Genomic DNA, 11,804 nt, shown 5'->3' with positions numbered 1-11,804 from the left:
ATTGGAACATGGAGCAGATGTGAATATATTTGACCAGTATGGACACATACCATTACATAGAGCTGCATCAAAGGGACATATAAAATTAGTGAAGCTACTTCTTCAGTACATTGTGGATGTTAACCACAGAGACACAGAAGGAAATACACCACTGTAACTATCCACAAATTATTGACTTAATTCTGAAATGAACTCTTACTGATTTTAAAAGTCATATTTGAGAAAGATTTTTTAAAGCAAAAGTCATGAAATGGTTATGGCACATACTGTTACCCCTTTCCATGCATCTGTCATTCTGACTGTTTTTGTAATTTCGATATATAATTAGTTTTTTTTTAGATAACTTTTTACACAATGCATGTAGATATTGAGCTGAAATATGTCTTTATATTGAAGACCTTTAGATAAAATTTATTTTTATTGTTGATTTACTTCTTTCAATGAAAGTTATTGCCCTCAGACTTTGAAAGTGTCTAATTACTCACCATAGTGATTAGCATAATAAGCTGGACATCGGTATGTGCCAAAGATAAAAAATAGATTTATTTGTAAAATGCATATACATGTATAAATTGGTAAGTGTTAAGGATTACTGTTTACGTTTTCTTTCGAAAATTGCACTTTTTAACAAAGTTCAGATATTTTAAGGCATGCATGATCGACCTCTAGGTGATTACTAGTATTCTTTATTAATATTTTACAGACATTTAGCTTGTGAAGAAGAAAGAGTTCAGGTAGCAAAACTTCTTATACAGCACGGAGCAAAAGTAGAACTTCTTAATAAGGTATGACACCATAAAATTGGATTAGAGTGTTTGTTTGTGTCACTGGATGGGAGAAAATACTGTGGAATCATTATTGTTCGTGGGGGACCAATGTTCGTGGCTTTCGTGGGTCACCCTGAACCACGAATTTATACCCACACGAACGTATATACAAACAACTGTTATATTATTTGTTAAAAGTTACGATAACACAGACTATTTCATATCGTAAAATAACCGTTTCCTTTGTGTCCATGTCATCGCGCATAATGAAGACGATCTGTATGGGGTTATTGACAAAAAAATCAGAAAAAAAGTATCAAAGGAATTGATAACTATATACAATAAGTATTAAAATGATAAATATAAATGTTAAAAAGAAGTGTTTACATTATAGTCCAGCACGCTCAAATGCCCCTTCAATCAATCAAGCTTTTATTTGAATCTCTCCCCTTGATAAGGTCAATTTTCAGTGCGATTTTGGAGTGGGTGCTAATTAGCCAATTATAATTAGCATTAATTGGTTTCAGGGTAGACGTTCTAAGTCAACTTTGGCATTGTCCTCGTAGTTCTTCGCTACAGAGATTTACAAACCTGTTCCGCATACCACTTTTGAAAACACAATGTTCTTTATAATCGTAATTTACTGCGACAGCATGGCTGTAATTATAATAAGTTTGTGCAAGCGGGTACGTTTTTGTGTTCACAAGAGAGTTAAAGCTTAAATTAGAAAAATTGACGGATTTATCCTTTGTTTAAACTTTGGATCGATCTGAAAAAAAAAAGAACATGTTACCAACGAAATTACGTCCCCACGAACCAGGAAATTTTTGGCTACCCACGAACATTGACCCCCACGAATAAAAATGATTCCACAGTAAGAGGCAGACTTGACTGGGATTTGAACCCGGGCCCCCTGAATCTCCAGTTAGGTGCTCTACTAAATGAGGACCAAGGCCTGTGATGCTTATGCAGTATGTAGAGCATTTACATGTAAGTAAATGTTGCTGGGGTCCCAGGTTCAATTCCTGGGTCAGGGGCAATAAAAACTTCTGTCTTCTATGGCAAAGAAAATTTTAGGTGAAAGGAATGTAATGGTTTGGACCATGCAAAATGGCCATGTTAGCTCAGTTGATATTGCACTGACTAGTGATGCAGGGGTCACAGGTTCCAATCTAGGAGCCATTTACTCCTTTTCAGTCACAATTATAATATTCCATCTTATAGGTAGTGTTATTTATTGTAGAAATAATTGCACACAATTTCTTCTTACTTGAATAACATTGGGGGGGGGGGGTCTTAAACATCAATGAGTTCGGTATGTTCTTATATAACATAGAAATGTTAATTGGTTGATGTAATCATTGTAATGCATATTAAAATTGGTTTCTTCCATACAAGGGAGAGGATAAATCATACTTTAGTTTAAGTTTAATTATGCCCCATAATCAAATATTGGGGGGGGGGGGGGGTAAATAGTTTTTGTCCTGTCCGTCTGTCATTTATCCTATAACATTGTGTTGGGTTATGGCTTTCATATTTCATAAGTGTATTCCTTGTGACAAGAACTTTCTTTTAGTACCATAAAATTTGACCTCTTGACCTTGGATTTTGATCCACTTAACTTTTACAAAAAAATTACAGTTCCTTGGTCATTTCTTTTGAACATTTGGTGCCAGGGCTTTCATACTTAAAATGTGTTTTCATTGTTAAACCTTTCACTTGGTAAAATATTTTTGACCTTGACCATAGAAGTTTAATCTTGGCCATAAGTTTTGAAAAGTTATTACTATGGGCATTCATATTTCACAGGTGACAAGACCTTCCTCTTGATACTATTTTGACCTTTTGACCTTAACCTTGGAGTTTGACTTGCATTTGAGAAACTTCAACCTCAGCCATAAGCTGTCATAGGGAGGCATCAGTGTCTCACAAAAACATCTTGTTTTACATTGGTTTTGTGTAAATTGTAAATTTTAAACTAAAGAAGTATTATGTGAATTGGCATATAAGGTACTTCAAATAAATTTCCCATTAAAATCTCCAAATAACTGGTCTGTTGAATAATGAATAGCACTTATATGTTCCTATTTCAGTGCACCATCTACATATATACACATGATATTTGATTTTGTATTAATCCTACGTTTTCATATTTGTCAATTTTTTTCATATATTTATAATAATATTAAAACTTACACATGTATCAGTGCATGTGCCTGTACCATTTGAATATTGATCTGCCCATGCAGCAAGAGGGATTTGTTCCCTGAGTTTGAAACCAATTTTCAGACATTTTTACTTAACTCTTGAACAATTTTATATATTGTAATTAGCATACATGGTAATAATCAAAGTTGAAAATTACAAATAGAGGTTTTAATATCACACTTTTGGTTTATTTATTTTTTAGGATGAAAAGTCACCACTCGATTTAGCACCACCCAGTTTAAAGAGATCGTTACAAAACTCTGCTTCATGAAGGTCTTCGCCTCCTAAAATCCATCTGATGTGGAGACAACTCAAAACTCTAGTAGTATTTGTGATTACTGCTTTTGCCATTAGTGCTTCTAAATAGAGGACAAGACCACATACATGTATGTCTATTGAAATTGGAAAATATTTCAAACAGCTATAGGTGGACATCTGAAAGTGAATTACATGTATTATGAATGAGATCTGCATAATGATGTATTTTATGTATGTACATTTTGTATTAAATATGTTTATGAAATAAACTTATTGAAAATTGTTTTTTTTAATTTGTTTTATGAACATTAGGTGGTCATATTTCAATTATTTGGACACAATTAAATAATTTAATTTTAGTTGTAACAAGTCATTTGATTGGATAAAAGATTTAATACATTTTGTATAACATAACTTGCCTTCACAATGAGTTAACGGCAAAAACGTATTACTCCGCTTGACATTACTTTTAAAATATGCTAAATTTGAAGCCTTTTTCTGGAGGAAAAATTTTCTCATTGTCTACACTGAATTTGAATGATATGAAGCTTATTTCAACTTATAATCATATGATATAACATAACTTGGGGCAGTTTACGCTTTGTAAACCGCAAAACAGTTTATAAAAAAGACTAAAGTAACTGTCCGAAGTTATGTTATATCGTATAACAAAAGTTGAAATAAGCTTCATTCCTTAAATGTATAAAAGCATGACTTCGCTGTGGTGAGTTTGTTTGATGATTTGCAGGATTACCTAATTTGATATTTTATTTGACAATACTTTTCATTTAAAGGGGAAAATGAGAATGATTGGCTGCCATTAGCACTTGGTGTAAATATCGGGATGCGAGTCCCAGGACATGCTCCCCTGGAAATTTTCAGATGTACATAGCAAAAGTCGGCACTCTGAGAGCTTCGAAATCCCCCGCTTTGAGATATTTTTCTTAATTTTCAAAACTCACAGAAAAGTTATGTTTTACTAATTTTATGTTCTCAGTATAATGTCATCTTTAAAATATTTTATTTTACTGAATGTCTTATTTGATTATCTTTTTTTTCAATGTTGACAGTTATATAAGTATATTAGTGGAAAAACAATGAATTCAAATAAATACAGGAATTAAAAGTGTCAAAAATCAAACATTTAAAGATGTATTAACAATACAATTTTTGAAATAACTTTTCATGAACATTTAGAATTGAGATTTATCTTTTCTCAGAGTTGGGGATTGTCCACGCCTTCTATGCCTCCATTATTTTAATGAAAATATTCTATAGTTATTTTTCTAATTCAGCACCCACAGAGATGCCTGAAAGAGATTCGTTTGTAGACGACAATGACACAGAAGTAATGGATTTCAATATACAATTATTAGATAACATTCTCTCCTGAACATCAAAAAAACCATTAGTCATATTGATATGAATAAAAACATTTTATTAAGGCATTTTTCTTAATTTTATTATCATATTTACAGATAAGTTGTATATAAAAAATTCTGGACAAGCAGACTTGCATGCATGTTACATTTCTTAAAATTACGTGAATTTAAAATTATAAACAGTTTATATTAAGGAAAATATTATTTATTCACATATCCTAAAATAAATAAACATATTGTAGAAATAATCAGCACTTCAGCAACATGCTTTAATGCACAATATGGTAAAAAAAAAAGGGAACTGAAGGCAACAAGATAAAGAAAGAAGGCATTAAGGTAACTGAATGTGCAGCTTGGTCTCTTAATGTTTCAGAGATGTTTTTATATCACAGACTTTTTATTGTCGCTGTCCTAGGTTGTTATGTTGTTGGCAGATATATTGCTGCATTTTAAAAATATATTGGAAAGTCAAATTGACAATGAAACTATACATTAAGGCATCTACTTTTCAAGAACACTTCCAAACAATAATGGCCATATTTCCTCCAAAAAACATATAAAGTAAGTTTTTCACTTCATGTGTGATTTCAAAACCGTATCCTTCTCCAACAACTGCATGCCAAGAAGCACCAAACTTTTTATCCATTGTCTCCTTTATCATACGTGCTGCATTCTGAAATCAGTGAAAGTCAAAAACATCAATTTACAAGTACATATACTTTCACAGACAAAGATCATGATGATAAATAAACTAATTGAATTGATATTATTGTGTGCATAAAAGATAAACAATGTCATATACTGTGCAAGTTGCATGTAGATATTCTACTAGACTAGGCTAAGGGAAATCTGCATATCTACATACATGTTTAATGATGATTGCTCATAATACAATGTAAATTGGTACATATATGAATGAAGATTGTGCTACAACAAGTATAATTCTTGTCTTTGGAACTTAACTTATTTGTGTTCATTTTTAACAAAGTAAAATTTTCTGAAAAATCTTTTTTTTTAAAAAAAAGATTAAAAAAAAAAAACAAAAAAGCAAAAGCATTCAACACTTTTGCATACATGTGTACAACTGGAGACTGCCAGTTCTTAATAAAAAATAAATTTCAATCAAATATGTACCCTCAGTCAATCTTCTATCAATAACTTGATTAAGAATATGCATCTATGCTTTTAATCACACAAGGTTAAAAAAACCAGAAACTGTTCTTCTTTACTGTAGGGATATAATGCAGCTGTGGTGAGGGTCTTTTCTAAGTTTGACATTTGTACATTAAAGCTGAACACAACTTGTTATAAATAGGCATATGCAGTTTTCGATATTTTTACCCATGATATCGACACCATGGTATACTTGAAGGATTTGTTACACCCGACTGCTTTATTGTCACAGGTATCATCGTGGAATGGCAACCATGTTCGTGCTGGTTATGTTGCATTACCTTTGTTTATATTTTATTGTGGTTTCGTATATTTACGGCTTTAACCTGTACAACCATTATAAGTTTCTTTGGTATCTTACTTTTCTGCATTGCATTTAAGAACAACTAGAGTTAGTTTTGTGTAGTAATTTGAATAGCATATGTCTGTATATATATGGATTATAGTGTACACTCAAAAAGGTTTGTTTTGATTATTTTGGTATTATTCCCAGTGCAACAATTTTATATTCTAAGTTGGGCCCTTTTGCTACATTACAAGTATATGGGACGTATTCTAACTGTGGTGAGGGCCTGTACCGAGACACAGTTAGATTATTCTAACTAAGCAAGACCCTGAACAAAAATGGCAGACACATTTCCTTTAAGAATCGTGTTCAGCTTTAAAGATGATAAATTATTTGGCTAGGGTTGAGCATTTGTGCTTTACCTCATTGTTGGATGCAAATTTTTCGCATGCTGTTACACACAGTTCCATTGCCTCTGTCTTCATTTCGTCATTCATGTCTGAGTGCTAAAAAAATAATAAGAATCTTATTAGTCCAAAATGTTAATTTAATGACTAAAATTTATTAACAAGAATACAGTAAGAAAAAACATCAAATACAAATAAATTACAAAAAATGAACAAAATTGTGCTGAGAGATTTGTGTTTTGTAGCTTTGGAAACGAAAGGTAAATCCGAAATTCCTCGAATTAAATTTTATGTTTAAACTGTCCTATCACCATCAAAAGAAAATAAGCATGCCCTTTCACGTCAGTATATTACTAGGCATATAACATAATATGAGAATTATAGAGATTTCAACACAAATAGTTTAACAATACTTTTTTTTCATCCATTGTTTTGAATTTTGATTCTGAACAAATATTCAAAATATTCGTTTCGGAAACCTAAAATGTGGAGTCGAAATGCAAAACTTACTCGGATTAAAGGGTATGTGTGAACTCTCTTTGATTCTGGCTCTTTCTTCTGTTCTTCTTGTTCTGCCATATTTTCCTATATAAATAAATCTATCTGCAAAGATTTTTTTTCAGCTTTCACAGACAACCGTAACCAAGTACTTGACCGCATGCGCGTTCAAATACTATATCCGGTGTGTCTAATATCGGAAAATAGAGGTATAATGCAGATTTGTTTTTCCCGATTAGTATTTTTTCCCCAATTTTCCATTTTTAAAATACCATTTTCTCCTTAATTTCCGACTTGACATCATATGAAAATTTAACAAAAATACAAAAAATACAAAATATTTTATTGGCACAAACACAATTACAGTAATTGGTAAAGGCCCATAGAAAACATAGTGATAAGCATGAAAATACAGTAGAACACAACTAGAATACAAACAATTTTTTATTATTGTACTCATAAAATACTATATAAATACATACATATGATTCAGTTCAATGTAGTTACTCATTTATAGCTAAAATATTTTTTCTTATATCAGATATTTGACATAAAAATGATGAAAATATTTTAAGAACCTTTTTACAACTAGTTTTCATCAATAGTTTTTAACAATTTGTCATTATTATGGATTGTTTGGTTCAAGTTAGGAAAAGTAGATAGTTTTGTTTTGAATATCTTTCTCTGTGCTTCATATTTTGGACATAGCAAAATGAAATGTTTTTCATCCTCAATATTAAGATTTTGACATACTTTACATATCCTATTATTTTTATTAATTTCAACATATTTAACTTATTTTATCCTAGTGACATCCCTAATTTTTTTTTATTTTACAGTCTCACGGTAGTTTATTCTCTTTTGAGAAGTTGGACAGGCTTTTGCCTACATCCATATGTCCACTTCTCTCAAGCGAATACCACACAGGTATTCACAAAATCTAGCCACCCATGGCGCTGCTTCCTACATTTGCCCCCTTGAAGAGCTGGCCTGGCTACACACCCCATACAGAAAACCCAGGTGTACCTGTCTTTTGGGTAGATGTTTCCAAAGCATCTCTCAGCAAATGCTCATTTCCAAAACGCATTTTGAGAATTTCTTGATAACAACCCTGATAATTTATGCTGATAAGAAAATCACTTTTTTACCACAGAAATCGTCCTGGTTGTATCAAGTTTTTCTCATTAAGCACACGGGTACTTGTGGACAGGACCCCCCCCCCACCCCCCATACACCCCGGTCATTTTTTTTCTTCTCATGAATAACTTAGTGTGTTTCTACTACTCATTTACAATGTATTCCATATGAAAAATCCAAATCATAACACAGATTTAACGATTTACTAAAAGTCATACCCTGGTATTTTATAACTATACATGTAGTTTAAAATAACTATTATAGTTTTCATGACTTTTTTTTTTAGTAAATCGTGAAATCTGTGTTATGTTTTGGATTTTTCATATGGAATACATTGTAAATAAGTAATAGAAACATAATACTCGGGAAATAGTTTCCTCCCTCGGGGAACCATAAATTTGCTATTTCCCTCGTACCCATTCCATAACTGATTACTATTTCCCCGAGAAGAGACCACTACCCTCAACTGAAGACTACTTTCTGGAAAATCAGAGCTACTCCCTGGGACTACTACCTCATGAATATTTATTAGTAATTTTAACCAATCAAAGTGTTCAGTAGGCGGAGCGTCAAGGAATCTCGAGTCTGTGATGTTAATAGCAATGTAACTATAACGTCAAAACATTTCGACATGCGATGCCAAAATCATACTTGAATTTTAGCAAAATGAAAACAACGATAATTCTTCGAAATGTCAGTGAAAATACTTTTCAAAAATAATTTAATGTTTTAGGACACGATGCATTACTTATCATACAATGTGTTAAACCGCAAATTATACTTAACACCGAAAACAATCATTAGCGATTGCAAAACATATATTAGCTGATAAATACAGTTTCACGATTTGTAAACTATGGTTTACAACTCTTAAGGTGCGGTCACACGATGCGACTTTTCATCAGATTTTCCATCCGATTTTTCCATCCGATTTGCTTTCGACTAAAATCTTACCGTGTGACCATCCAAGTCGAAAGTCGAAAGCAAAGTCTGAAAGTCGTTTGGAAATCGGATGGCCGTCAGATTTTCAATCGACTTTCTGAAGAAAATCGTGACGTCACAATGACATTTCCCGCGACACGAAATTAAAAAAAAGTGTAAAATAATAAGAGTTTTTAACTTTTTATATTTAAATACATCTCTGTACTGAAATAAAAAGAAAACTCCAAAAGAAAAAAATTACTAGTACATGCATACAAAAAATATCTTCAACAATAGTTTGCAAGCACGGAAATTCGTGTCTTTATTGTGCATTTATGATTTATCACAAATATTTTTTCGCTTATTTAAAAGCTGAATTTAATAGATTACACTTCATTCAATTCATGAATATTATCAAAAATGAGGGTATTTTAAAATTAGCATTCATTGAACATGTTACTGATTAAAATTAAGATCTTTCACGCATTTTTTTTTATATCGCTGTTAATTACTACCGGTATCTTCAAAAACATAGCAATTATGAAGTAGAATCCCCAAGCGACAACTTCATTCTGTACCTGAACTTCCGAATTCTAGAAAATTAAAGTTACAAGTTTTAAATAAACTAACGAATAATTTTTATATAAATCTTAAATAAGTTTCTAAACTTTTGAGGGCGAACCCTTTAATTAAAATACATGCGAATACAACGTATCACATGTACATTAAACTAAGTGATCGTATTATTTGTATATGCGTCAGAACCTGGAGGGAGTAGCCCCCCTCCCCCACTTTTTTTAGAGACATAATATAGGCATTAAACATTTATACATTGAGATGTAGGTTTATAGGTTTAGCCCCCCCCCCCCCCTTCAAGACGCAAGTTGAATTTTAGCTAAGAGGTAGGCCTAGTGTTTGTAAAAAAATGACACTGAAAGAAATTCGAGCCCCCCCCCACCCCCCACCCCCAACGAAATAGGGTTTTCGTATTTGATCAATGGACACATTTTTTTTTTGGCTTGTTGACCAAGTTTTGCTTGTAAGTTTGATTTTTTCTCTTTAACTTAGTCCGGTCCCCTTTCAATTTGCTTCCGATGTCAATGATTTGGGAGGAGAAGGGGAACTCTTATTTCTCTTTCTCATTTTGTTCTACAATAATCAGCAGTAATTCCCGTAAAAAATTTCAATAATCAGTTAATTTACATACTCTCAGTAGAATTTATACTTTAAAAAAGAATTATTATTTTTAATTATATTATAAAGAAAACAGTTTATCCTTTAAGTAACTACACAATATTAATTTTGTTCCGCTTTTATTAACTGTTGAAGAGCGTCTTATAAACTGTTTCTCGCCTATTCATTTATTTTTTTTTTTCATCAACGGCTAGCCTATCATACAAAGTTAACTTTTGTGATGCATATTATTTCACCTTTGTTGGTAGACCAAAATATATTGCAGATTTTTTTTGCCGAAGTAGAAAGTAATAAACTTCGATTGATTAGCTACTTTTGAGTGATCATTGACATGTGTACCGTGTACACTACGTCAACATCAACGTCATAATGGGGTAAAATGACGTAATATTAAATTGATGGAAATTGTCTTCCCATTCTTTTTATCCCGACAGAACAGAGACGTCTTTGTACAGAAATATATGTACTTCTATCTAAAAAGTAATAACAAGTACCTGTTCATTTCTTGCTAAAATCGTTTGTAAATCGATTGTAAAATCGGATCGTATGACCACCCCATCAATCGACTCCATTCGACTTACCTGAGCAAGTCGAATGAAAATCGGATGAAAAATCGTGTCGTGTGACCGCACCTTTAACTATAGCTAACGATTTAATAAAAATATAGTTTCACAATTTGTGAAACTATGATAAACAACTCTTAACTTTAGTTCACAAGGGAGGAAACTATTTCCCGAGGTGGCGAAGTTTCCTGCCGAGTGGAACCATAAAATTGCTATTTCCCGAGTTCCAATTCCATAACTGTTTTATTATACCGAAACAATCATAGGCAATTTAATTTTTTTACCAGATATTCCGACGTTAAAAAAACAAAAGTAGATGCATTATTATGCATGCGGTTTAACGATTCGTTAAGTATAGTTTTCATCTGTAAAACTATATTTAACGGTTGTTAACTATAGTTTACGGTTTGTAAATTATAGCTTACAGTCGATAAACCTAGTTTATCAATTGTGAAACTAGGTTTATCTCATTTTTGTGAATTTGGCGTGCCATATGAAACATATATTATCGCGTTAACTACTAAGTATATGGTTTACAGATGTAAAATATAGATTAACGTTGTAAACTATAGTTTACAATCCATAAACTATAGTTTACAACCGATAAACATAGTTTATCGATTGTGAAATATGTTTTAGCTCATTTTTGTGAATTTGGCGTGCAATAGCTTTATACCCATGATCTTCCTTTCTTCCCTTCATGAGGAGCTTTACTGACAACTTCGTCAAAGTGGCACGCACTGCTGAAGTCTAAACCGCCGTTTCTTAAGTTTCTTTTGTTTTTATGTGGCTCAGCTTGGTTGTCTTGCTTGTGAGATTATCTTAATTAACTTGCTAAAAGATGTCTTGGCATGGCTTATACACTGAAACGATTCATGTAGCTGTGGATTGACTGCTCTCACAAGCAGCTGCTTCCTACGTATACTGCCCCTGGGTTTGCCATTTTACAGCTTTTAATTTTGTTTTAAAAATCAACTATGATCAATTTTTGGTAATGTAAAGAAGAAGTT

The 11,804-nt window shown here is 32.2% G+C and overlaps 2 protein-coding genes across 2 annotated transcripts in view; one reads left to right on the top strand and one right to left on the bottom strand.

Moving 5' to 3' along the window:
• LOC134251169 (26S proteasome non-ATPase regulatory subunit 10-like) overlaps window positions 1–3,517 on the top strand; it is an 11,289-nt gene extending 7,772 nt beyond the window's left edge. Inside the window, exons 4-6 of the mRNA XM_062733537.1 lie at window positions 1–153; window positions 704–785; window positions 3,178–3,517. The exon at window positions 1–153 is cut by the window's left edge and continues 14 nt beyond it. Of these exons, the coding sequence (XP_062589521.1) occupies window positions 1–153; window positions 704–785; window positions 3,178–3,246 (304 nt within the window). The 3' untranslated portion in view covers window positions 3,247–3,517. The remainder of the gene's footprint in view (window positions 154–703; window positions 786–3,177) is intronic.
• Window positions 3,518–4,857: 1,340 nt separating this feature from the next.
• LOC134251178 (dynein axonemal light chain 4-like) lies at window positions 4,858–7,156 on the bottom strand. The gene is made up of 3 exons (XM_062733548.1): window positions 6,992–7,156; window positions 6,497–6,580; window positions 4,858–5,288 (listed from the first exon to the last, which is right to left on the bottom strand). The coding sequence occupies exons 1-3, from the start codon at window positions 7,058–7,060 to the stop codon at window positions 5,124–5,126; spliced, it is 318 nt and encodes a 105-aa protein (XP_062589532.1). The 5' UTR covers window positions 7,061–7,156; the 3' UTR covers window positions 4,858–5,123.
• Window positions 7,157–11,804: the final 4,648 nt, after the last annotated feature.

This window comes from Saccostrea cucullata, unplaced genomic scaffold, assembly GCF_032062105.1.
Source record: "Saccostrea cucullata isolate Sc308-1 unplaced genomic scaffold, CSIRO_AGI_Scuc_v1 ctg84, whole genome shotgun sequence".
NCBI lineage: Eukaryota > Metazoa > Mollusca > Bivalvia > Ostreida > Ostreidae > Saccostrea > Saccostrea cuccullata.
Note: the sequence above shows the minus strand (reverse complement) of the source record. Positions and strands in the feature narration are given on the sequence as shown.